Below are 27325 nucleotides of genomic sequence, written 5' to 3'. Positions count from 1 at the left end.
TCTGACCTCACAACAATGGTCAGACACACCTGGATTAATCAGTTTGTCCAATAATGTAAGACAGAAAATTAAGGAGCAGCATTAAGTTCAGGAAGTAGCGGAGCTGTGCAAAGAGCCCATTCCCATCTCTGCTTCTTCAGTAGGCTACACAGGAAACCCTGAATCATTGCACTCTGACATTTCCAATGAAACCAGAAAGTCTTGAATGTCTACTGTTTTTTTTTTTTTAATGTAATGTATCTGAGCAACTGTGGCAGATCTAATAGACATATGAACTTACTCCCTGGCAGAAACATATAATCACATTAGTGCAAAAGCATCATAACACCAAATTTTACTGCCACAAGTCCTGCTCATTCATTTGCAGCTGTGCTCCAGACTAACTTCTTTTAGCACAGTGGCTCCAAACTTAAAATTTTAGGAGTGCAAACAGAAAATTTAGGGGTGCACACCATAAATCGACTTGCCAAGCAAATATTCACTTTCCGGTAACACTTTATTTTAAGGGGTCCTTGTTCCTGTGTATCTACCTAATTAATTACAGTGTAATTACCTATGTAACCGTATGTAATAACATGTACTTACATTGTAAATACATAGTGTATTTTGGTGTACTTACAGGTCCTTGTTACACTTGTAATAAGAAATGCCAAAGTGGCCTCTCTCTTTGCACAAGCATTTCTTATTACAAGTGTAACAAGGACCTGTTAGTACACTAAAATACACTATGTATTTACAATGTAAGTACATGTTATTACATACGGTTACATAGGTAATTACACTGTAATTAATTAGGTAGATACACAGGAACAAGGACCCCTTAAAATAAAGTGTTACCCACTTTCCTTTTCATTCATGATCCTCGCACACCTGTAATGACAGATTCCAGATTCTTTGAGTCGCCTCTTCCATGTTTCTAGTGTCCCTGTTAAAAGGGTTTTCCATGGAGTTTTTCCCTCAGTCGATGTGAGGGTCTAAGGGCAGAGGATGTTGTTATGATGCCATGTAAAGCCCTTTGAGACAAACTGTTTGTAAAAACGGGCTATACAAATAAAATTGCCTTGCCTAAAAAAAAAAATTCTGGTTGCATATGTTTAAGTAGATGAAAAATTTACATGCAAAATGCTCCCCAGTCAGAGGAGTTTGAGGGATGTGGACAGTAAAGACAAAACCTGTGATGTAGATGGATATCGTCAGTTTTCCTCAGCCTCTGTGTCTGTGTGTGTGTGTCTGAGTCTGTCTCAGTTTCAGTGTCGGCCTTACTAACCAGCTGCATCCATCATTGTTGTTGCTTCTTCGTGATTCACATGCAGGTCCCCCGTGTGTTCATCGGAGAGGAGTGCATCGGAGGCGGCAGCGACGTGGAGAAGCTGCACAAGAGTGGCAAACTGGAAGGCATGCTGCAGTCCATCGGAGCGCTGCAGTAACCTGCCCCAGACCTCCAGGTACGGTAACAGGTCACACTGCTGCACACTATACTACCTCCATATACGCATTCACTCATATAAGTGCAGAATTTGTAATGGCAGGTGAGAGAAGGAGGTAGGTGTCGCCGCCTCAGAGCAAATCATTGTGCATGAATTAGTAGCAGTAATCTCTCATTAGAGCAAGTGAAAAGGGTATCAGACGCCTGAGGTAAGGAGTGATTGTTCTGCGGTAAAGACTGGAGAGATAAATCTGCTCTGGGGGGGGGAGGAGGGAGGGGGCGCACACTGTGTTACACGCTGAAGGGAATGTACAGATGGTCGACAAATGAAAGGAAAACGCAGGAATAAAAGGGCGTAGAAACATAAGGAGAGCAGATGCCTCCACACAGGGTGAGTCCTGGGTGTGACTTCACCCCCTGCAAACATAACAAGGTCCCGTCTGACTAATAATGAAACCGTGGCTGCATACATAAACATTCATTGTTGCTGTTGTCAGATTTGTAGAACAGTGAAGTCGCTCGCTGACACCCTAAAGGACAACAAAGCTGTCGTGTTGTTTGTGTGTGTGTGTGTGGATTGACGACTCGGATCCGACAGACGAACGCTTTGTGAAGCGTTCGATACCATCGGCAGGTCAAAGGTGGATGTTGAATGCAGTCGAGACAGACACCTGTGCACCTGGTGGAGGAGGCTGCACAACAACGTTCAAACTAGGGATGTCACAATTACTTGTTTTCACAATTAATCGCGGTATTAAACGCCACAATTAATTGATCGCAAAGATTCCTAAATACCGTCAATACCGTGTCGGCGGATGTGCGCCAAAGTAAAGGTAAATGCACAGATACTGGTCCATTTACCTAACGTACCATTGAATTTGTTAGGAATTTAAATGCTAGAGTGTCATTTGTAATTTTAAAAAAAAGATTCAAATTAACTTAAACATTTGGTATCGATGACACTTCCCCTGGTGGATTAATAATTGGCCATATTTTAATAGATATTTAAAATATTTTATCATTAGTAATGTATATTTTAACTATATTTGATTTTACGCATTAATAGTGTTGTGAAATTAATGAATGCATGATAATTGTGATAATCATAATACCATGATTATTTCTCTGACAATAATCGTACCAAGAAAATCTATAATGGTGACATCCCTAGTTCAAACACAACCAGAGCGCAGAAAGTGATTGAGCCTGTTGTTCATTCTAAAACATGTCTTTATTTAAAGTCAGACGTCATGTTATCTACAGTCTGTACAGCGCGGGCCCCTCGTGGGGCCACACGTGTCTCCACATGCTGGGTGTGGATGCAGCACTGGGACAACACTTCGATTCACAGTCCAGAGTTTCAGCTGCTATTTAATGAATCATCTTCCATTTGGCATTTATGTGATTTTTGTATTTTTTCTTTCCCACTCCTTTCAGACTTGACACAGTTGTTGTTTTTGTTTGTGGTCATTATAGTTAAATACACATCGACTGGTTAAATAACTTGACAGTGATTGTGGTCTGTGCTGTACAACAACACACAGCCTGCTGCTACAGCCCTGCAACAACTGGACACAAACACAGCAGCTACATGCAGTTTGTTGATCATTAACGAATGATATTGATCCACTGTATCAAAAATAGCCACTAATGTTGTTTTGTTTTTATTCGTGTTTGCTTTCTTTTAGCTGACAAGTTGTTCTGGGCTCCTGTGGGCCAGTTCGGTCAAATCAATAATTCCTTAATCCGTTTTAAAAGTAAATAACCAGTGAAACATTGGACTGTAAAACAGTATAGACCCAGTTGTCTTTTGCTCCGAATGTTAAAAAAAGAAAATCATAAATGTCAATATACAGTATAGTTTACAAAAATAATTGCAGCACCAAGAAATCATAATTTCATTATGATTAAAAACAACCTCTCAAAGAAAAGGAAAATAAAATAAAACACTGTGTATCCACCCAGAGGCATTGTGGTTTTAGTACCAACTTATGTTGATGATATGATTGTTTTGTTTTTCCTTACTCTTTACATCCCGTCCGTACACGTAAATGCTACAACAGGCTTTTGCTTTTTTGTGTGACATAGACAGACAGACCCTTAGTATTTGTTATTGCACATAGATAAGGAACAGTTTCAACATTGTTTCACATTAACCTGCAAATGAAGACGATGAATTAAATCCAGCTGTAAATGAAAGTTTTAAAAACCACAACTTGATTATTGTGTTCTGGATTCAGTGAACAGAGCACTTGATTTCTGATACAGGCTTCGTGTAGTTTTAAGTTCAAGGAATTTTAATTTTCAAGTTATTTCTCAATGGAAAAAGCGAAATGGCCTCATTTGACACAGACCACAGTCCTAATGTATTCCACCTCACATGATAATAAAATCAGTCTGGCTCTGAGACGTTCGCTGATGTTGCATTATAGATCAGAGAGAATCTAATAAAAGAATCGTAATTATATTGGTCCTGCTCGAATGCTAAACGGAGGGTCTGTTAGATTACAGATGAGACGGAGCGTGACCGCGCTACCAGCGGCTTTACCAGTTGCTTTTCCACCCTGCTCTGTGTTTAATGTAGGTCACCGCTCAGATGAAATGCTCACTGAGCCACGGACAAGTCGGAGGCTCCAGAGTTATTTCAGGTTAAGAAACGCTGCGTGTAGACATGTTCACATTTTCTTTTCTTTCTTTTTTTTTCACATTTTCCAAATCCAATGGGGGCCACAGATGCATCATGGGTTTGATTTTTTTTTTTTTAAGATGGAGCAGTCCCCTCCCCAGAAGAAGGGGACACACAGACGTCCCCGGGTGAGGTCGAGGCGAAAAGGAAAAAGGCTTCACTTCACAGTTTCCTCCTCGTTGTCGTCGTCGTTCAACCTGAAGTCACAACATTACCCGTTACTGCAGTTTGAACCACCAGTCCACCACGTGGTTTCCTGGTCGGTCTGGAGTCTTAACAGATGTGTGGTCATTTGATATATCTCTACTTGTAATGAAGCCCCCTTCTGTGTTTAATGTTGTTCTTTAAAATCCATCAGCTTCAGCCAATAGAAATATAATCTTTTCACAGAGAACTCTGGTCGGTGGCCAAGCAGTCCTTTTTTAAAATTCAACGTGGGTTTTAAAGGATCAGTCATTTTGTATTGCCCATGATTGAGTATGATGGCCTTTATGCAGACATACACACACACATAGTCCTTCAGGGGAAGAGAGGAGTGTCGCAGTGGTGTATGCCTCTGTATGTCTGACATACTGTACATACGACGACGACGCCCCATTGGTCCAAGGCGGCGTCCTTCCTTCCTTCCACAGCTAGTCACTCCGTCATCCAGCCGCACAAACAGAAAAAACGTCTCTTTTGTTTTTGTTTCTCCCCTCCGGTCTCACTCCCTGTCGATATGTCCTCCTTCCCCCTCTTCCCTGTTCTCCGCAGGCTCGTGGCGGACGGCGGCTGGGGTCACATGACTATGCAGCGGGACTTGCGTAGTTTGCGTCGCCGCTGCTGGTACTCGCTGAGCTCCTGCAGGTAGCCTCTGGATGGCCATCGTAACCTCTCCACCTGCTCACGCTCCTCGTCTGGAACATGCATGAACACATAAACACATAACTACATTCTCCTGCACACACACACACACACACACAGACACACACAGAGCTAAATTTTGTTTCAGCAAAATTTACTGTGCTTGGCTCCTGCCCTCAGATGACACATACAGTAATAGCTTCTTGGATCGCCGCCATGAACGCCGCCAACAGGGCTGAGATATGTGGTCAGACTTTGTTTACACCGTTTGTGTGTGTGTGTGTGTGTGTGTGTGGGTGTGTGTTGTCCCCTTTACTGTGGCCTTTGACCTTGCTTGTGCCCTTCAGTACCCGTCCAACGACCTTAAGTCTCCTGTGTTATGACTAATGATGACAAATAAATAAAAACTACCACTGCTACTTAACGGAGCAATGTTGCTATTATTAATCTTTGTGACTCTCCCTTTTCTCCAGCTGCTTTTATGTTCTCTGTTAAATGCAAAAGACCAATAACTGAGAGGCAAACAGAAGTGCTCTATATAACTCCAGCATAAACTTATAGTATTAGCCGTAGATACTATAAGGGGGCATAAATCGCAGTCTACTAATGCATAAATCCTGCCATATTGTGCTGTATGGCAGAGGAGCGTAAAGGTTTTTTACAGCTGTCTATTATTCAAAATGCATATTAATTTTTGTTCACTAATCATAAGAGAACACCTTGGACCTCATGTATTATGTGCAGTGTTTAACATTTGACCAAAAAAGAGAAGCCTGGTGTTCAAAGCGTTGACTTGAAACATGAGAGAGATGCAGCTCAGCCTCCACATACTGTGCTGAAAGAGCCCGCAGGCGCTGATTATGAAGTCTGAGCAGTTTAATTCTGCAGCTTTAGTTTGCACGGTCATCACTTTCAAGGCTCATTTAAAATCATCAGACGTTAAAAAAACAATTATGCACTGACCTGAGAGCTCCAGGAAGTCGGGTTTGTGACTGAAGATCAGGTAGTTGTTGGCGATGAAGTGGAGGAGCCAGACGTACAGCTGCTCCGCATTGTGGCACTGAGAATTGATCGAAACAGAGACACTTAATAATTGATTATTTCCAAATCATTTGCATTTACTCGGCTGAAGGAGATTAAATAAGTTAGTAGAGACAAACTATTACCTCTATTACCGCTTCTGTTCTCAAATCATTACGCAACGTTGCACTGACCTTGGCTCTGCGGAGAAGCCGGACCACGCTGATACCTGTTGACGCCAGCTCTCTACTGGGCATGCTCTGAAGGTAAGCGCACACACAGACCTCACACAGGTGCTGCAGACGTTTCACCTGGTACATCTCGGCACACACCAGCACGGCCATGGCCTGCAGCACACTGGCTGGACACACAAACACACACAAACCTGTCTGATGTACCATATATACACACTGTTATAAGTTATAACATCATGAAGTTTACATTAGATTCCCGACGTGTACAACAACTGGACACATTTTATGCATGTACGTAGACCTCCAGAAGAGAGGACACAAAAGTTCACATATCAAACTTTTTAGAAAACCACACCAGTTAGAAATATAACGATTTTTTATGTCCATTTTTACACAAAATTATAAGATGCTGAATTACATCAGTCATATCAGTTACAGAAACCTTTGGCAGAATTTAAAAGTTGTAATATTTTACAATAAACTTCCAGTTGGTCTATTTGACATCGACATTAATGACATCTTATGTAGCTATACATAGTTTTTGGAGTACAAAAAGTGATAATAGTGAAATAAAACATAGATGTTTAAACTGCATGAATGGACAGTTTTAAATTATGAGTGGATAAAACGACTGTATATCAAAGGTTTTGCTTGAAGTGACAAACCCACAATTTAACTGTTAACTGGATTAGTATAGCTCCAAATAATAATATTATTAATAATAATGATACTGCACCACAACCGTAAATCTTACCAAGAATATTTGTCTTATTTCTAGTCAAAACAAATCTCATTATACTTAAAATAAGACTCATCACAAAAAAGTATCTTGTTGTTTTTAGACACTTTTTACTTCTTTAAAGCATATTTTCACTTAAAATAATCTGATAGTGGGGCAAGTTTTTCTTTCTTATTACAAGCACAACAAAAATTGCTTTCACTGGCAGATTTTTCTACTTATTTCAAGTGAAAATTAGTTTGAAACAAGTGAAAATTATCTAAAAACAAGTTAATTTTTAGGTGATGAGTCTTATTTTAAGTGGAAAGAGATTAGTTTTGACAAGAAATAAGTAAAATATTCTTGGAAAGATTTTGAGTTTCTGCAGTGAAGTGATAATATGTAAATGATGAGTTTACATTTCTGCTGCTCCCTGTGGCCAATAAAATGTATTATGCAGTGTAATGTGCAAATTTGGCTTATTAAGCCATCAAATGATGTTTTTTATTTATGCCCTGGATGGATAATTCAAACTAGTCACGTTACAGTCAGTGCAGGTTACACAGTCTTCTTTGTGCACCATCATTTTGTTGAAATCCAGCAGACAGATATATCTCTTAATAGAACAACATGATTTCTGTGCTCACAACAGTCATTGTTGCATGTGAGCTGTGTTGTGTTTAAATAGTCCCCAGTAGTAAAACTGCATTAAATTAAACCAATTAATTCCCTTTTGTTGCTAGTCCTGCTGTCAAATAACATCCGTAAATACACACAGGCAACAAATGTCAAACAAGTAGCGTCAATCCTATTATGTAATGTCAAAATGTCACGTCAAATTACTCTGGCTGTAATCTGATTCCTGTCATTTATGTGAGTCAAACACTGCATGCTGCACGCTGACAGGCTGGTGCAGTGTGAGCGGAGCAGCAGCAGCCATACAGTACACAGGGTTTCTGCTATTTCACTGCACAAATCAACCAAAAACAATGAAATTAGCACGACAAATCTATTCTACTACCATAAGTATGGTAATTATTTGTCTGAATGAAAGAGTCTAATTGCGCTCCTCCTTTGATTTCACACCCTCTGTTTGTGTTGCTACCGGTTGAGTTACCTTGCCTTGACCTTGAGTGCTCAGCTCTTACATAACAGTGCAGCGGCTGCAGCCTTTTGAGCTGTTTCATGCCTTTTAATTTCCTGCTCCCATGACTCAACCTGAAGCTGTATCTCTGGAAACAGCTTGTTTACTCTCTCTGTACCTAAGCAGCAGCAGCAGCAGGAGCATCTTAAGGATTGCTTGTTAAAGTTTTTCATCAAAACATCCCTTGTCAGAGAGAAAGGTGATCGTCAGCTCCCGAGAGCTGCTTATTCAGACCTGGTTGTTTTCTGAAGCTTGAAACTGTCAGTGCAGCAGCTTCATTATGTAACTAAACTGGGAGGCAACACGACAGTGAATCTTATAATTGACGCTGTAATTCTGCAGCTAAAAGTTTGAGTTATGTGGCTTTTTATTATCTATTCATGAGGTAATAATACAACATTATTCCTGTGCTTTATGAATATGTAAATTATCTGCAGTTGTGAGGCTTAATCCGAGAGGGGCTGCAGTGTTATCACCATTGTTGTCACAAGAACGCATACAAACACACACTCACACACCTTCAAAAACTCCTTCAGAGAGTGCGGCTCGGTTCGACATCAAAAGCTGCATTAGATAAACTTTAACCACTAGGGGGCAGAAAGAATCAAAAATAATCAGAGGACCTCTATCAGCTTGTCCACTTGTTTTATCTGAAACGTTAGCAAATAATTTCCCACACAGACACAAGTAACTAAAGAAACAAATAACACTGGAGTCCCTCTAGCCACCTGACCCATATTGACTAACACTTAAGATCTAATTTGGTTCACAAACATCTCAATACATGCTTTTATGAATGCTCTTCTTTTACTTTGACCTCACCGTGTGATCTGTGGGAGTACGCCTGACTGAGAGCAGCCTGTGGATAGAAGTGAATCGGTTTGAATATTTGCTTTGTCAAACCTAAAACAACCAGCTGAGTGTGGCTGAAAGCGGCGCAGAGGCTGCAGGGCAGGGCAGGCTGTTGATTTTCAGTGGGATCCACAGTATCAGCTCAGTTTTCATATCACAGAGAGAGAGCCACTGGTTCGGCGGAAACTCCTAGGTTATAGAAGCTCCTGATATAATTCTCAATTCCCAAGCTCGTTGCCGTCACCGAAGAGATTTATCAGCACTAATTACTTTGAAAATGCAGCGCACAATGTGTCGGAGGAAAACAACAACACGTCTGGGGCCTTCATTTGGCACCATTAAAAGCAGATGAAGCCGTGATGCCACGGGTTGATTTTGTCATCACTAAATCTAATTTCATTTTAAGCTCGGTGCTGTTCGCCTCTCGCCTCCTGAGACTGACACTGGCAGTATGTCGCACTCACACAGATGGTTGATGGGACATGTCATCTGCGCTTTTTGTTCAGTAGCGAGGCCTATAGGAAAACACGACTGTACCGCTCTCGAGTGCTTTCCGGATGCAGGATCAGTGATTATTTCCGTGGTACTTTTCATCAAAGGTCCTTTGTCCCTCTACAAACAGGTGTCCGGATCCAGTGACTCTCATCTGATGCTTCTATCTCAAGCTGCTCTTCCCTATTTAAGTAAGAAACAATTTTGTTTTAACAGGAACAGCCTCAGGTTGTAGTTAGAGCCGGGTGGATGAATAACACACTGAGTGCAATCAATCTCGCCATTATACAAAGATCTGCTACAGGGTTTAATTAGTGCACAAGATAAAGAGGACCACGGGGCTGTGTATTACTATATTTAGGACCTTCTGCTGGAGATGTGTTTGCAGTCACAGGAGCACTTTACTCGTTCATCTTAATGCACACAGTTGAAGCAGTGGCCACAGTGGTGTTGTGTCGTATATGTTTGTGTGTGTGTGTCATCTGTGTTGTGTGCAGTCAACTCACCAGGACAGCAGGAGTCAGTGTAGAGGTACTCCAGGAAAGACAAGAAGGTATCTGAGGAGACGCCGTGGATGGGCACCACTCGGCTCCGGGCCTCTGCATACTTTCCACTGAACATCGCAGCCATAACATCACAGCGTGCCACCAGCACCGCCCTGTGTGCTGGCAATACGCTGCCTAGAAAACACACACACACACACACACACACACACACACACACATGCAAAATTATCAGCTAGGTTTTGAATTTCTTGGCAGCACCTGGAAAAGTCCCAAAGAAAGAAGCATAATGCCAGAGACTATAAACAGTTCATAACTGATATATTAACTCTTGAATGATAGTAGCAGAATGTACCTTTAGTTTTGTCTTTAATCAAACGCTCTTTAAATCACTAACTTGTCTCTTCAGGCTGATCACAAAAGTGCAGACACCACATCTGTTTTAACCGAGCTTTTGCGAGTGAAGATCGTTCATAATGGGCCATTTAAATAACATGAAACAAATGACATGTAAAGCGACGGCACAAGTGCTGATATAATTGCTGCCATTAATTGCCATTAACGGCCAGTGACAGCTCTCACTACACTCCATCAGGAAGTCAAGATTAAAGACAAAATAGATTAGAAATGCACAGATGATTGTTTTAGAAATTTCCCCCGTGACCTCTAAGAGCTCCGAGGTGCAAGGACGAGAAAAGCTCACTGCACTTTTTATGAGATGTGTATTGATTAGGAGAGGCTTCTGGGCATTATTTCTATATTTCTCTGCTTGATCATTTAATAGAGGTGCAGCTCGTGGAAAAGCTTTTGGTGAGATGAAACATGATAGGAAACGGAAAGGAGCCCGTCGCTCCGACCATTTTATCTTATTTTATCTCCAAATGGATGACCAGGCCGGGGACTGAGACCCATAATTCAATCACGGCCTATAAAAAGTGACTTGCTTCTTCTCCCCGTGTGATGCCGCATGCATTTATAAAAAGTGTCTGTATAAAGGGTCGAAACAGATTTTTTTAAGCATGAACCCACCTTGCACCATGAAGATAACATCTGAGTAAAGGGGAGAATTGAAGAGGTTGACAAGAGTCTGGGGGCCGAGCTGAGCTGCCCGTGCACTTGGGGTATCCCTGGGGCCCTGCACACACACACACACACAAACACACACACAGGAAGCCAGACAGGGAGTTCAGATTCCTCCACAGGTACTAGTTACCAGCACACTTGTAATTCTGTGCGTCCACACCGCCTCCCCTCTGGAATACCAATGGCCTCTCTGCCAGTCTTGCTTAGCGCTACCCAAACATACTTGAATTGCAGTGCCAAGAACGACTTGATGGAACTGGCGAAACACTGAGAACAGACTGAGAACCTGACAGTCATCCAAACGGCGTGTTTATTAACACTCTGCTTGTCATTTTTAAGCCATTTAAAGGGTGCATGCTACGATATATTTATATGCAGTTCACCGCGCTGCACATCAGGTGAAATCGGTAGCAGAGGAAAAGCTGTCAGTGAATCTTTTTTTGAGTGTTTTTGCACACGAGGTGTAGAGCTGCTGAGTCCACAAATGAGTGTCGCCAAAGCGTCCCCATTACCATTACATGACCTTTCTCACTCAAGTGGAGCACAAAGAGCTCGATTTTCTCAAAGGGGGAGTTTAGCAAACACAGACTCTTCAATGGAGACAGAAACAGCGTCAAGCCTCTTTGATTTTGTGAAACAACAGAAAGCTCATGGGAAGTAAATTTTAAAGGGATAGCTCAACATTTTGGCAAAGTGGCTCTTTGTTTGTTACCTTTAATTGTCGGTGCAAGCTATTTTGAGAACGGCAGAGCAGAGCCGTGAGCTGCTCAGAGCTACGCTACAGAGGCTAATGGGATTTCTTGGTTTCCCTCATCAAACTCATCAAATACACAATCCAACAACTCCAAAACGCTCTTGTGGACAAGTTGTGACCTGCACATTCACCACGCTATGAAATAATAACAGAACGTTACCAGACAGAGTTGTTTTAGAGGCAAATTCATGCAAAACCGCTGATGCGCAGGGACAGTTTTTCAGCAAGCAGTCTCTGCATTTACCTCTAAAACAACTCTGTCTTGTAATGTTCCGTTATTATCTCATAGCGTGGTGAATTTGCAGGTCACAACTTGTCCACAAGAGCGTTTTGGAGTTGTTGGGTTGTGTATTTGATGAGTTTGATGAGGGAAACCAAGAAATCCCATTTGCCTCCGTAGCGTATCTCTGAGCAGCTCGCGGCTCTGCTCCGCCGTTCTAAAAACAGCTTGCACTGACAATTAAAGGTAACAGACCTACTCCTAAAACTATTAAGGATTATGGCAATGGGCCAATTTGCCAAAATGTTAAACTATCCCTTTAAGCCAGTCTCACAGACTCAGGCGCCCTGGAGGAGTTCGCAGGGGATGAGATCAAATCATGGCAGGACATTAGAGTGTCTCATTGTGTTAAAATAGCCCTGTCCCTTGTCCCGCCTTAAGTAGAAGACCTTGTTCTCTCCAAATGGGTTGTTTCTCCACCATACGTGCTGCCAAAGGCTTGTCAGACACTGAGATGTCATATCTACTGATGTATCTCTAAGTGTTCATGTCTGCTGCCTATTACACGGAGCCAGCTCATGTTTCCAGACAACACATTCCAGATGTGACGCTGAAGTTCTTCACATAATGTTGGATTGTCGTGGCGGACGTCCAGCGTGGACTCCCAACAGATCTCGTGTTGTTGCTTTTGCTCCTTTGAGAGCATCTCTTGTTTATTTACTGCTAATTCCCACAGTATCTGAGAGGTGATTACGGGCACTAATTACAGTATGTAAATATGCTAATTATAGCCACAATATTACTGTGCGCTGTTTCTAAACAGGGTCTTGTTAATTAAGGCGCTGTTAAAGAGCGCAACCACGAAAAACATGTGTTTATAGCTTCAAAGAACAAGTTTGACACATTATAGATATTTAACCTCCTTTGTTAGAGAGGGGCCGTTACAACATACACAACATAACATCTCAAACAAGCTTCTTAGAGAGAATTAAAGCACAGAGAGATGAGTAAGACCTCACCCTGTCTCTCCCGATGAGCGATCGTATGCGCTCCATAAGCTGAGCGACAGCCAGAGTGTTCTTCAGCTTCTCTTCCAGGGCCTCCTGGAGGTGCTCCCACTCCCACGCTCCTGCACAAAAACATCCATAAACAAGCTCATTGTATGGACACACAACAGAAAAAAAAACACAGAGACAAACTTGTTTCTATTTGGCTTCATGCTCCGACCGCCCACCCACGTACCTTACACCAAATACTCGGGGCTGTTTTTGACTCTTGGCTTGTTCTAAAAATTTGTCTGCTTATATAACACACAGTGGTCACGGGTGGGACACCAAGTCCAGTCGGTGTTTTCACTGAGATATTTTAGACTGGTGTGTGGTATTGGGCCAGTATTGATTTTTTTTTAAATTATTATTAGTGTATTGTAGGTAAAACTGTTCAGTCTTGTCTAACTTGACACCTGTGCTGACCATTAGCATCCAAAACAGGCTGATTTGCTAACAATGTTATAGAGCAGTAAGAGTGAAAAGAGTTTTAGTAATAGTGTTTTAGTTGTCAGTCATTCCAATTCTTTACTATTATTACTATTATTACACTTTACCGTCATAAGACAAATGTTCTTTGATGCTGAACAATTTTACACAAACATAGTGTCAAAACTTTAATCATATTTTTAACAATTTGTCAGATGTGCAGTTAGAGATAAAATAGAAATACTGTCTGTGTTTAAGTTGCTCATCTTATCTAGTATCTCACCCGGTCTCGTCACACTATAGATCTTGTTTTTGTTTTTTGTTTTTTTATTTCATGACGCAAGGACAGTAAAAAAGTAAGGAATCATTAATTTTATTACAGCTTTTAATTTTTATTACCCATTGCGGAGAAATTTCAGTAAAAAACAGAAGTATGAGCCACATGGTGGCATTAGAGTTAAAGTCTGGGCGTTAACAAGGTCAGTAGGATTCAAGGCGAACCGTCCAATGGTTGTTGAGTCTGGATCAAACTTGTTTAATAACCAAGTGAGAGCCCAACATTGTCATTCATACAACCACACAGCTACCATGGATTAGGATTATTGATATATAATAAACGAACAGTGGAGCAGGAATCTGAGCTGTGACATCTGATGAGTTAATCCCGTCACAAAGGACATTGAGTATAAAGACTCTCCGACTGCTGATGCCCCATTATTCAAATAGACTTGTGACGCTATTTAAACACAGACATGACAAAGTGAAAGTTTCATTTGAAAACATCTGCACTGCATCTCAGTGGCGCACTCCTCCTCTCTAAAGCCTGCACAGCCCGGCAGCTTGATTGGGGTGACGCACTCTGTCTCACTGGGACATAAACAGCCTGTCGAGGGAAGGAGGGAGCTGGACTGGACAGGATTTAGCTCATCATTAGTTCATAATGACGGTATTTCGGGTGATAGAGGGATTACCTCGACACACACACACACACACACACACACGGTCCCGGATAATGACACTGCACAGCGCAGACACCTCACAGGCAGGTGAGAGATTAGCTCAGGAGCTGCGGTTGCTGACATGATGCAGCCAGACACCAAAGGACGGAGCTGGATGGGCTGGTGGATGTTTTCCACCAGGTGCAATAGAAAGACAAAAACAAAACAGCAGAACATGTCAATGCAAAACGCTGCCTCTGTCCATCCGTATAATATCACAGCTATAATAAGCACCCGTTTACACACAAACAGGAACAATTAGCAGAGATTAACGCTCATTCCCCGAAGGTTTTTCCTTAATCTCATCCATAGCTGCCACATTCCTGCCTCTAAATCTCACACTCACTTCACACCAACAAAGACAGAAACCTGTGATACATTCAGCTGCAAGGAAACTACAGTACATGACAACCAGTGAGACAATGTGACCCCAAATAAGGCCTGGATGACCACAAACACACAATGATTCATCTGTGTCAGATACATGTAACACACACACACACACACACACACACACACACACACACACACACAATAGTAACCCAGTGACAAATTCAATAATTCAGTAGGATTCTACACAAGGAGACAGAGTCTCACAGTGTTAACATCACACTAGCACAAGTCACGGCCTTGGCGACTGTCCACACTCACTCACACACACACATACACACTCGCACACTCGCACACTCGAATGACAATATACTCCAAGCCTGGAATGATAGCACAAGTGTGACGCTGTGTGTGTGTGTGTGTTTACAGAGACATGATATTGTTATGGAAATTTGTTCTGCTGAGTCAATAAAATAAGCTCCGACTGACAAATGAGTTGAACTGAACTGCGAGCGAAAGATATCTGTCCGCTCTTTAGAGAGAGAAAAAAGCAAAAGACAGCACGTTGTGGATTTACTGCAAATGATGAACATCAAACATTTGGCACAATGAGCTCTGGATGTTTCTGTGGGGAAAGAAGAAGAAGAAGACACACATTGGCTGATCAGCCAATACAACAAATAAACACACACACACAGACACACACAGATACTTGATCTGGGATCAGATGCTTTTTAACACACAATCAGAGCCCTGTGTTGGAGGTTAACATTAGTCATTGTTCACACAAGACCTAGCTCTGTCCCCCTGCAGTGCTTTATGGAAACGTGACATTCGTATTCTGCTCAGCACATGCTATCCCCTCCAAACCACACACACACACATATACACACACATATTACCAGCACGCTCTAGTGCCCAGCTCTCCCACCACCTAAACACTCTCTCACTATCACATTATCCACAGAAACGGTGAAAAGCTGCACCTCACACACCACCACCCCCTCTCTCACCGCCGCCACGTCCCGACACCTTCTTTTCTTTTCTTTTTTACCGACTCACAAATTTGTAGTCCCATCTTCTTGCTTGCTTTCATCTTCCCCCCCAAAAAAGAAAAAGAAATCCACACAGAGACTTACATGCACACGTGAAAATACACACTGCTCTTTCCATCTTTGAACCACTGGCTTTCTTATTCTTATTCATACAGTTACTCACACACAGACTCAGTCTAACCCTATAATCTTCTTCCCTTCTCCACTCACCCTTCACAAGCACAGCTTTTTGCATTTGTGTGTCTGCCTCTGGTGTTAGTGTGTAGACATGTGTTCATCCGGACCATCGGTGCTGCTCACATACATGCTAAAAGGCAGCCGTGAATGAATCAGATGTTAGCCCAGCTTTTTCGCCATGAGGATTCCTGCCCGACATGCAGTCTGCTGGCATGCACAGGCGCTGTGATCTAACATGCAGCGAGCACAGCACTGCAGACTGTAAAGCCGCAGAGTCAGAAGATTTTCATTACGGCACTAAAGTCACAGAGACGATCACATGCCTGTTTGTCTTTGCAGAGCAACCGGGGAACATTTCAGATACAGTAGAGGTCCCATTATATAAAAACATCTGCAAAATGTTAAGGCTGTACGTTTTATGCCTGCTGTCTCCATGTGAAGACGGGTTTATATTATGATATTATTAATTTTAGATGACAGTTTAATCACATAATTCACTACTTGTTGTAAATATGAGGCTGCTGTAAAAGGGCTGCAGAGCCACACATCTTTCTATCAACTAATCCTAATAAGCCGTCAAACTGATGGAGGTTCAGTTTCTGCAGAGACGTAGGTCGCTCTGTGCACTGATGTCCGTAATGTTTAATGGAACTGAGTTGGCTGCAGATAAAGGGGAACATGAGTCTGAGGCATCCAAGTACAAATGTGGGTTAAGAAAGCAGCGTGGGATCACACTATTACACGATGAACGATCAGGTCCTAGATTAAAATACTACAGTTGCTGCTTACGATCGGGCACTTTCAATCTGACTGATTTCTGTTCCTCAGCGTAATGGAATATTGGACAAGACCCAGTAGCGGGAAAAACTGCCTCCTACTGCCAGGGGACATTAATCATCACATCTAAATTATTGGAAAAAGAGTAACTGCGTTTTGGGAATGGAGTTCCCCCCACTGTGGATGTCAGTCCAGCTCCATTTAAACTTATTTAAAGTGTGCAAGTGAAACACGGGCATTTAGCACAACACACAAATTATCATCGCTAAACAGCTGCAGCTATTTGCTTCTCTGCAGATAGAAAACGGTAAAAATAAAGTACTCAGTCCTCAGGTTTAGTAACAGGAGCCAGTTTATTTCTTTTCATAAAGTGGCAGCATATAAAAAACCATGTGGTGCGATGAGAGTAAAATGATTGAGCCGTGCTTTGCTGAGTCCAGATTTATCTAGATGAAATGCACGCTGGCTGCTGTTTTGGAGATGCTTTTTTGTAATCTGATCTCCACTTTCTATTTGGCACTTCCTCTGCAGCTCGATCCTGATGCCAGGTGTCATTTTTTGCTAACATCATTCTGGAGAAATCACTGGGTTTGCATCAGAGGAGGAGGCGACGGGGGCGCTGCTCTGTCCCGTCGCCGTGATTTATATTGATGCAACTTTTAATGCAGAAATGATTTAAAGACATAAGCGTCACTCCACCGAGGGGAGACACCGTGTACTATACGTTCCTATTTGTTTTACAGAGCTGACACGCTGGCGGATGAAGTGATACGTCAGTCAACAGAAAACAGCAACAACTGGTCCAGTCCCTTTTAGCCGTGATGTAGCTCTATGGATGACAATGCTGGTCCGTCTGACACGCTACCACCTTGGTTCAGACTAAATATCTCAACAGTTACTGGATGGATTGGCATGAAATGTTGTCATGCTCCAGCAGAAGCTGCAGCTATCCAGCTTTATTCCTTTAGGGGACTTCAAATTACTGTAGGAAGGCACGTGAGACAGTCTGTGGGGGTTTGCACATGTATTTAACTAGTTTTATTCTTCTTTTTCGCACTTTTGTAGTTTGCATTAATTATCTTGATGTTCGTGTTTTGTGTTTTGTCTCTTGCACGTTCAGTTAGTTTGTAGCTTTGTGTTTTGCTGCTGCCTACCCTGGGTCTCAATGAGATTTTTACCTGTATAAATAAAGGTTAATAAAAATAAAATTTGTTCAAGATGAATCCATTTAATTACTGTTACCACCTGACTTTTTACTTTCAGGGCATTATTTTTATTATGCAGGCTAATGACATTCCCGTCAGTCTCAGTCGTATGTGTGTTTAGTGGTAAAGAGTAAACACAACACTGTTGGGTCCTAATAGAAGCTGAAAGCTGTAAACATTTCACAAGAGGAGTAAGGGGGTTGTTCAAAGGGTTAAATGCAAATTGAGCAAAAGACGTCACGTCACATAGCAGATCTGGGATGCATCAGAGTGTGCTGTGTTTGACAGGTGGTTTTTACCTCTGTAAATAAACATGAGCGTCTCCCACAGGCACATACACAGAAGAGGATCCTTCACCACCAGACGGGAGAGTCGTCCTGTCAGGTGCCCCTCCGAACGCGGCATGTCATCGATGATGCCCCCGTCCCAGGTGGACAGCAGCGAGTGTGGGCCCGGGTCCCGCTCTCTGCAAACACACCGTGACTGTGGGCGTTCCCTGTCCAACCAGAGATGCGTATTCAGCACAGCAAAGTGCTATTACTGTTGAACTAAAGAGGGGGGTTTGGTTTTTTTTGCAGGAGGAGTGAGTGAGTGCAGCAGCTCCTGGTGGCTACTGGCTCAGGTGGTGAAATAAGCAAATTAAGCTCCTTCATGTGAATGAGCTCATATCTCTCCTACCTGTTCTTGGGCCCCAGGAGCAGCTGTCTGAAGTACGGGCTGACAGCACACAGCACGGCCGCATGCGCCCAGCCCAGCTCTTTCCCAGAATCCCCGGCATAGAAAGCCACATCGGCGAACTGCACACCACGCTCCAACAACCACTGCATGTCTTGGGAGAAGCTGGACTCCTCCACACGAATGGGGGGAAGGCGGGCTGAATGGGGGAAGGAGGAGGAGGGGGAGGGGGAGGGTGGAAAAAAGAAAGAGAAAGAGAGAAAGATAAAAAGGATGAGTTGAGCTAATGGACTCTTACTGCTGAAATTCAGCTTGTTCCCCCGTAGGGAAGATTTTCAGAGCACCCCAGGTGTGTTCTGATTTACATTTGTAGTCTACTCACATTTCCTTAATCTACCGCGTCAACTTCTACTAGTGATTCCCCCCTTTTTTGACAATGAGTTTTGACAACAGAGACAGAAATGGGTTGTATACACACATACTGTATGCAGAGAGAGTCGTTCTGAAAGCGGGAGTGCAGAGAAAGAGAGAGAAACCGTTTAGTCCAGAGGAGCGAGGCCAATGTCAACTCGTGCCCTGCCCTGTTACTCAAGTTAGAAAAAAACCCTTCCAGTTATGTTTGTCTTTGCACTAATGACAGACCTGCAAAGATGCAAGCTGACACTTCCGCACTGGATTCTGGTTTGACTGCAGAAGTAAAGAAAAAAATCTCCATGTTTTTTATTTTTTTCTATTCTACAAAGGAAATCTTCCTCCTTCTTCTTTTCATCTCAAGGACCTGCCACCAAACATTGACATTTTGCAGTTATGTTTTAGATTATCTTGGTGAGAAAAAATACGTCAGCAAGCGATAAATTTATCCCAAAACTCCAAAGCGAGCCCACAAGCTTGTTAATGTTTTAAGATGTAGAAAAAAAGCCCTGAATAGACAAGAGTCAGGGAAGTGATCTGCAGAGAAAACGAGTGTAACAGTAGTGAACACAGTAAATGCATTAAAAGCACTGGACTATGGCTGGGGGACAAATCATCATCCTATTATTTTCATATTCATTCTTAACATCTGGTCCGCTGTGACCTCATCTCCTTCTTTATGAATCACTCAGATTTGGCCATGAAAATAGTTGTGCTCCTGAATCACTGCTCGTCATATTTAATGCAACCGACACCGTAAGCAGACGTAAGCAGCGTTGGAAAGGCACCAACAGTTCTTTGGCTTTTGGCCGACGCTGTCAGTCAGTGCGTCAGGTTTAGAAACACAGAGAGCCGCGAGGAGGTAAATCAATATTTAACACCAGTCTTAACGTTGCTGTCTGTGGTAAATATTAGGTTTGGATGTTTTATTTTTATAAAACTTTAACTGTGCCGCGATGACTGACAACGTTGAAATGTCAGTGGTGGTAGCAGCAGTTGTAAAAACAAGCGGACAAGAGTGCGGCCGTAAATTATGCATCCCTTTATATAAGCAGTGGGCACAATACATCAAAATAAAGGCTACAGGCTCTGTCTGTGGCGTGGGAGATGTGATTCATGCCAAATTCATTTTAATTGTATCAATTGAAATTCAACACACAGAAAAGCTTTTCAGTTTGTGGCAACATCCGGTTGTTAGGAAAAGTCAGTCAGCTGGAGATCTAATCAGACCATCCTTTGGCCAATTAGGAGACAGAGTGCCACTGTCTAAAAAGGTCAAACATTAAAACAAAGGGGAAAGCAGCAACAGTCTGGTCCGTCACACAGCTTCTTCTTTTTTCTTTTTTTTTTGTCTTTTAAGCTTTGTTAATTTCACTGGGTCTCTGCTGGAAGCTGAGCATGAATTTTTGTGGCTCTGTCAGTCGCAGCGTCTTTTGATCATGACAGGCATGGTCGTTTATCTCTCCTCATAATTAGCCTTTTGTGCTGCTGATTGGCTTAAAGGCAGTTTGATTGAGGCGTCTGCAATAGATCTGCTAGTGTCTCGACGCGGCTGCTGACAAAACTAAAGAACCTTTCGATTTCAGCGTGACTTGTTTTGAATCTTAATTAAAATTTTAATCTGAAATTCTGAATTTCAAACAAGAAGATTAAGACTAAATTAGATCTTAAATAATAAGTCAATAATAATTAATTGTTTTGCAAAATGCTAAACAATCTCTGGTTGCAGCCTGTCAAACAGAAAAGAACTGAGGATTCGTCACTTTTCCTCTCTCTTATAATGAACCGAATGTCCTTGGTTATTTAACTGTGTATCACTCAGGGGAAACAAAAGGCAGATGTCACCAGCCTGTCACAATTTCCTTTAGCATTAATTGTTTAGACATTGGAATAGTTGACTGACTACTTGATAATGAAAATAATTGTTAGTTTTGCAGCTCTAAACTTCCAAAACTGAGAGACAAAGACAACAAAAAAAATGTTAGTCATTTCAAACCGAACCGATTTAATGAGTCATGCACAGATTCTCTGTCCCGCCTGTGTGGACATTGACTTGCACTGCTTAATCTCAGAGACAGACATATGCTGCTGGCGGGATCCACCAGGTCGCCCTCGGACACAGAGCCACACAGACACCTGCCCAAACTGTGAGCTGGGTGGTGCAACATTTAGAGCACATAATATAATGGGAGAAAGGAAAAGGACAAGTGGGTTTGTAGTGTCCAGATCACGTAAACTGATGAAGAGAATTTAGTTACGGATAAGGTTAATGAGTAATCCTCGACCACCCCAACAAAAACAATCACTATGGTGACAGTGCTCGAGGCGGTAAACACTGGCAGTTGTTGCTGCATGAAAAGAAAAGAGCTAAAATTGATTCAAACATCAGTGGATAAAAGTAGTCTACCTTGCTCTTTGTCCTCCGTCTTATTTCCAGTTTGGAGCAGAGCATATTGATCTGGATAAAACCTTTGTGCTCAGCTCTTTTTATGGCTCTGTGAGCTCCAGAAGAAACAACCCAGTCAGTCTGAATCTTCCCTACGCTCCATAAAAAAAGCCATTTAAAGCAACAGTAATTGTTTAATGGCTTAAAAGTAAAATAACAGAATAAAAATAATGGTTGCCTTTAATCATATTTAAATAATTAATGAGTATTCGTTTCTAAAAAAAACCAAAACAAATGCAGTAAAGACACAACAAGCTGGACCAGTAAATGCCATTCAAAACAGCATTGACAGCATCTTTAGACACCATAGTACTCCACTGACCTGGTTGTTCTAAGTGAGGGGGACGAAGCTCGTTCACTTTATTCCCTCGCCTCTTCTCTGGCCTCTCTTTGGCTTTGTGTTTCAGACACTGAATCATGAAGTACTCCAGCTGAACAATACAGAAATACACACATGAGTTCAAACACAGGGTACAGAAATAGAGCTGTTACATCATCAATTCTTTGCTTTGGAAACAACTTCCTCAAAAGAAGACCATTGTCACTACTTGTCCCTGTCTCGTCGACTCCGCTAAGACCACATCTGAAAAATGTTGACGGAGTAGAAGAGACAGGAGGAACTGCTGCTGTCACTACTGCTTGTTGTGTTGAAAAACACATGTGGCAAAGTGTTACTCTGCCTCACAAACCACATGTGCAGTACACACAAACCACAGCAGCTAAAAATAATAAAAATAAAATAAATTGTTAAACTCCTATTTTAGATCCTTTGATTCCTGTGTGACGACGTCAACACGTACCACGCTGCCGAAGTAGCGTCCGACAAAGACGTGATTGAGGGAAGGCAACTCCAGGTAGGTGGCCCCCAGGTCCCGGGACAGCTGCAGACCTTCACTGTGAGGCACACAGCTGCTCCAGTCAGACGCACACAGTGGACACGTACAGGGAGGACCCTCATCTGGAGACAGAGAGGTGAATTCACAAGTAAGTAAGAGGAAACTGTGCACACACAACCGAATCCAAAAGATGCTTATATAAAAGAAGTAATTCATGAGTCATTATATGATATGAGGCTGCAGCTTTTTGGATCTATGCACCACCTGGTATAATTTAAACAGCTGAAACGCTTCTTCCAAGTTTCACCAAATAAGATGCATTAGACTATGATATACAATCCACGAAAAGAGCTCAATGCTTTTCATATTTGTTGGATATATTCAACTAAAACAGGACATTAACTGCAACATAAGTCATGGAGCAAATCTTGTCACTTTGATTTGTTGTATGAAATTTCTGATTTTCTTATGGTTTTTGGCACTTTGTTTTGGCAAATTTGTTTAAATAAAAATGTTTGTCTTTTTTGTTGTACCTGGCAGAAAGGATAATAAACCAATAATAAATGAACTACTAGGCACAAGATTTAATTCTTAATTTTAATGACCATAGCAGATGTGGCTCAAAACAAATGGAGCTGAAGAGCTGAGTCGGACACTGCAGTGATAAACACCATAAATTGTAGTTATATAGACACAGTTGTTACTTAAGTTGTTCTGATCTGCATTATCAAGAGTCAATCTACTCCAAGACCAGTTCAATCAGAGCAATGGTTTCCATCAATGGGTTGCTACCAAATCTAAGAAATATCCAAAAAGAACATGTTGAATCAGCTGATTAATATAATTAAGCAAATCCAATATACTGCTTGTCCCATATGCATGTCTAAAATGTTCAAATGGTGCAAAAAACACAAGATAAAAGTGCCTTTGTGTGATGAACAGAACAAAAAACACAACATTTCAAAGGCCAAATGAAAACAGGAAACATATTTCGCAAAGAAAGCACATACAAACCAGATGCATGAGCTACATGTGGTTTTATGGCCTAACTTCCTAACTCCTCCAGTCTATCTCTGAGTGAACAGGCAGACTCCAACAAGGATTTTAAAGGTGCTGCATGTGTACTTTTTCCAGTTTTTTAAATAACATTGTTTCCTGTTCTCCGATGTTGGTTCCTGAAACAATAAATATTGCTCTAGTACTTCCACTCTCCAGCACTGGGACCATTTGCTTTTGTTTGTTTTGGGTGTTTGTGTTTTTTTTTTTCAATATGAAAGATTCTTTTGCACAATGTGAGTTATAAGATAATCTAAATGTGTAAATTCTGCAGTGGCACGAGCACTAGGACCAGCCGTTGTGTGGCTTGTGTGCTGCTGAGGGACACAAAGCGACAGAATCAGACAAAAAATTAGAGGGATTAGCTTGAGGGAGAAAAAAAGAGCCTGCACATTGGAGGACAGAGCCAGATAGGAGAGAGAATGAGCAGGACATACAGCTAAGTGCTGAGGCATTTGATAAATCATACTGCTAATCACCTACAGGCATGACACAGAGAGAGAGAGAGCGAGACAGTGTGAGTGTGTGAGCGGCAGAAGGGAAGGAAGAGGAAAGGAAAGGAAAGGAAAGGAGGAGTGTGTGTGCGTCTGACAGGAGGTGACTTGGCATATCAGTGATATCTTTGTGTGTGCGGGTGTGTGTGTGTGTGTGTGCGTGCCCTTGGATAAATCTGTCTGTGCTCCTGCGTTCAGCGGCGGTTTAATGGCTGCGTTAATGCACGTATACGGCAGCGCACTCTCTCTGCCACAGCTGAGCCTTAGGTGGTCTGAAGTCGAGCAGCAGGAAGTGCTCCGAGCTCAGCCGTCATTCTCTGCAGTCATGAGGGGATAGCATGAAAATACTCACGGCAGCCAGCCACAAACAAACAAAAAAAAAAAAACACAAACAAAGAGCTCCGGTCTACAGCTATACACCCGCTCCCTCCCTCCCTCCCTCCTACTCCCCCATCTTTCTCTCCTCAGCAAAAGAGTTGACTTGCACTGTGATCATTCTGCAGTGAAGCTGTGACAGGATCTCAAAGCATGTTGAGCAGATAAGCTAAAAATACAGTCTGGTGCATCTGATGGGCTTGTTTACACAGCGCTGGATGCTGCGAGGGGTCAGTGTGTTTGTTAAGGTGTAGATTTACACGTAGGCTACGTTAACGCCTAATGTGTTGAGCTGCCTACAGTAAGGCGGCTACACCCGGGTGACTATACTGTGGAGCTGTGGCAGTGTATATTTAAGTGCTACTGTATGTGAGCTCTGATCTACTTGCAGGGCATTGAATTGGCAAAAAAAAGTATAAATTGAATGTCTCAGTTTGGTGTGTTTCCTGCAGCGAAGCATGTGTGCTGACAGCCTGAAGGCAGCCAAGAGGATATTTAATCACGAGCATCCTTCTCATTGCCGGGAGGACGCCGTAGAGGACACAAGGCAGACAAAGTGATCTCACACTGTAACTCCGCGACGAGACGAACATGATATTGACCCGAAAATCAAAATCAACAACTGAGCCTGCAGTAAATTAACCCGCAGCCACTCGGATGAGAAGTTCAGTGTGGCTGAAAAGACGAAGGCATTTTCATTTTTGCTTCCTCTCAAGCTCCATTGTTCATGCACAACAATGACAAACTGTTAGAGGAGCCATCAGTTGTCAAGGCGCTGGTGGAGAAATTAAACTCTCTCTGCGCTTCCGGAAAAGAAAAAGAAAACGCAGAACAAAAGTGTCCTCACCGTTCAGCCGTGCTCCAACGGCGACCAGGATGACAGGTACACCCCAGTGCCTCAGGAGCGGGCGGAGTCTCGGGGCGTAGCCGTTCCTGACCTGCTGGAAGGCCAGCTTGTCAGTGACTGAATATTTAATGACCAGGATGTCCGCCTGCTCGAGAACTTTCCGTACGCTGGCCCAGTCGCTGTCCAACAAGTCCTGGTAAGGGAAGAGGAGGACAACAAATATAAATAGTGACAGATCAGGAGGGGGCAGGCACATGAAATGCAATATAGAGAATTGTCAACATGGCCAATTTGTATCATGAACCTCACCCTAAGCCTTCCCCTCTGAGCCCTCCTATGTATAAATACCTCAGTCTTGCTCTTGGGACTTTACCCCCCAAGGACCTGTGTGAGCCTAGCAGATCTGGATCAACCTGATTCAACTCATTAAGCAGGAGGGGGAAAAAAAGACACTTCAGAAAGCTTTGAGCAATTTGAATAAAGAGACATAGAATTAGACTGACAGACTTTCCCCAGCACCGCCCCTGACAGGGTTAGAGAGCCCTTTAATAGGGTGCACACAATACTGCTGCACAATCACAACAGTGCTTTCATTTCAAATTCATGTGCTATTAAGAACAAAAGTTCTTTCATCAGTTTTTTGTGTGTGCAGCGCATGTTAAAATGGCGTCCCCCTAAGAATAGAGCCATTTTTATAAAGCCTGCAATCAGCACTTGAAGGCAAGTGGCCTTGGAATTTTAAATGTTTCACATCTTGTGAGAAACAGAAGCAAAAATGAGAAAAGTAAACAGCATATCTGTTAAGTGATGCACACTCTTTCACAATGGTTAAAATTAGGCTACACCACTTTTTATGGCTTGTTTTGCCCACTGTGAATAAGGGCTGTTTTTGGTATCACACAACCAGGAAGAACCAAATCCAACAGCTAAAAAAAAGACTTTTAAAGGTCCCATTTGGAGATGGGCACATGAATGAGGAGATTTATCAAAGCAATGGTCGATATGTTCCTGTATCGACCCATGCAACTCTTGCTTTTCTCCTTCTGTAAAGCAAAAACAAAGACACTATATACCAGTCTCTTACCCAGCTGGGACAGTCCCGAACCACCACAGTAACATCTCCAAACACGCGCGAGGTGTACTCCATGAAGGCCGGGTTGTGCAGGCTGCTCTCCAGGTCGCAGGGTCCCACCAGCGCCCCGTGACCCAGGTAGCTCCACAGCAGGCCTCCCTGCAGCTGCCCCTGGCCCATGATCTCCTCCCCGGGCCCCACTCCTCCGGGGCACTCGCTGCCCAGAGCCACGATGTGGATGGACCTGCAAGTTGAGATTGATGATGATGATGCTGATGATGCTGATGCTGATGGTCCATGGGGCAGCAGAAAGGCAGGAGGCACCTCTCTCTGCTCTGATCCTTATTATTCATGTCTATCACGGAGACGGTGCATCACTGTTATGTCACTGAAAACGACTGGAGAGAAGCTTGCCAAGGCCTTTCTCACACCTGAGTGTGTATTATGGTCCAATAAATCAAACAATTAAGCCAATTATATCTGCACTGATGTCAGATTTTTTACACAGCGTTGACAATAAAAATAAAGCATGCACCCAATCCAGATACCCCTTCTTCCTCACATCCCCTCAATGAGTTGCAGCTTCAGGTATAAACTTACATTGTGGTATCCGCGGTTTTGTTCCGCTGCTCTTCGCTATGGAGCCCGTTTCCCCCTCACGGTGCGTTTCCTCGCCAGCCTGCAGTCAGACTCGGCTTTTCCGCAATGAGCCGCGGCTCCGCTCCGTCGTTAATCCCTCTCATCGGTGGCTAACCCCCCGGGAGCCCGGCTGCTCGGGAGTTTCGCATTCACTCGCATTTCGTTATTCATTCATAAAAAAAAAAGGAAGGAAAAAAGAAGCGGAGCCCCCAATACCGTCCCGAAACCGACCGCAGAGGCGCACCGGACAGCCCAGGCAGAGTGGGTAAACAGCAGCGCCCATGGGCAGCCCAATGCGCTAACAGACAAACAAGTTGTTAGTCGGTGCAGAGCGCAATTACCGACGAGGAGAGGGGCAGCAGCGGAGCGGCAGCCTCGCGCCTCCGCGTCCAGACCGTATGAATGACGTCGGCGGATAAAACAAAGTCTCAGTAGCAAAGAACAACTGGACAGAGAGAGAGAGAGAGAGAGAGAGAGAGAGAGAGAGAGAGAGAGAGAGAGAGAGAGAGAGAGGTCTCGCCT

At 42.9% G+C, this 27325-nt stretch overlaps 2 protein-coding genes across 4 annotated transcripts in view; one reads left to right on the top strand and one right to left on the bottom strand.

Moving 5' to 3' along the window:
* The window catches only part of glrx (glutaredoxin (thioltransferase)), a 5772-nt gene extending 738 nt beyond the window's left edge, over positions 1 to 5034 (top strand). The window contains exons 2-3 of one of the 2 annotated variants that reach the window (XM_085776075.1): positions 1314 to 1445; positions 4866 to 5034. In XM_085776075.1, coding sequence (XP_085632201.1) covers positions 1314 to 1427 — 114 coding nt within the window. In that variant the 3' untranslated portion in view covers positions 1428 to 1445; positions 4866 to 5034. Of the gene's footprint in view, positions 1 to 1313; positions 1451 to 4865 lie in introns of both variants that reach the window. The other variant, XM_085776074.1, reaches the window with a different exon arrangement.
* rhobtb3 (Rho related BTB domain containing 3) lies at positions 2636 to 27325 on the bottom strand. Of its 2 annotated transcripts, none has more exons than XM_085776072.1 (13): positions 26765 to 27325; positions 26177 to 26408; positions 25093 to 25285; positions 22285 to 22442; positions 21807 to 21915; positions 18631 to 18826; positions 18252 to 18448; positions 12955 to 13064; positions 10908 to 11013; positions 9882 to 10055; positions 6170 to 6336; positions 5919 to 6015; positions 2636 to 5008 (listed from the first exon to the last, which is right to left on the bottom strand). In XM_085776072.1, coding segments are annotated over exons 1-13 (1860 nt in total). In that variant the 5' UTR covers positions 26767 to 27325; the 3' UTR covers positions 2636 to 4889. The 2 variants fall into 2 exon arrangements, with proteins under 2 accessions (XP_085632198.1, XP_085632199.1); XM_085776073.1 differs by having other exon boundaries at positions 18252 to 18418; positions 26765 to 27203.

The sequence above is a fragment of the Trachurus japonicus genome, chromosome 5, assembly GCF_045865225.1.
Source record: "Trachurus japonicus isolate A0001 chromosome 5, Traja_1.0".
Taxonomy (NCBI): Eukaryota; Metazoa; Chordata; class Actinopteri; order Carangiformes; family Carangidae; genus Trachurus; species Trachurus japonicus.
This window is presented reverse-complemented; position numbering and strand designations above follow the sequence as displayed.

Coding starts and splice junctions, on each gene's coding strand:
- rhobtb3 (XM_085776072.1), bottom strand. Junction 25,286..26,176: donor TTCGGGACTGTCCCAGCTGG/GTAAGAGACTGG, acceptor TTCCCTTACCAG/GACTTGTTGGACAGCGACTG. Junction 22,443..25,092: donor CGTTGGAGCACGGCTGAACG/GTGAGGACACTT, acceptor CTCTGTCTCCAG/ATGAGGGTCCTCCCTGTACG.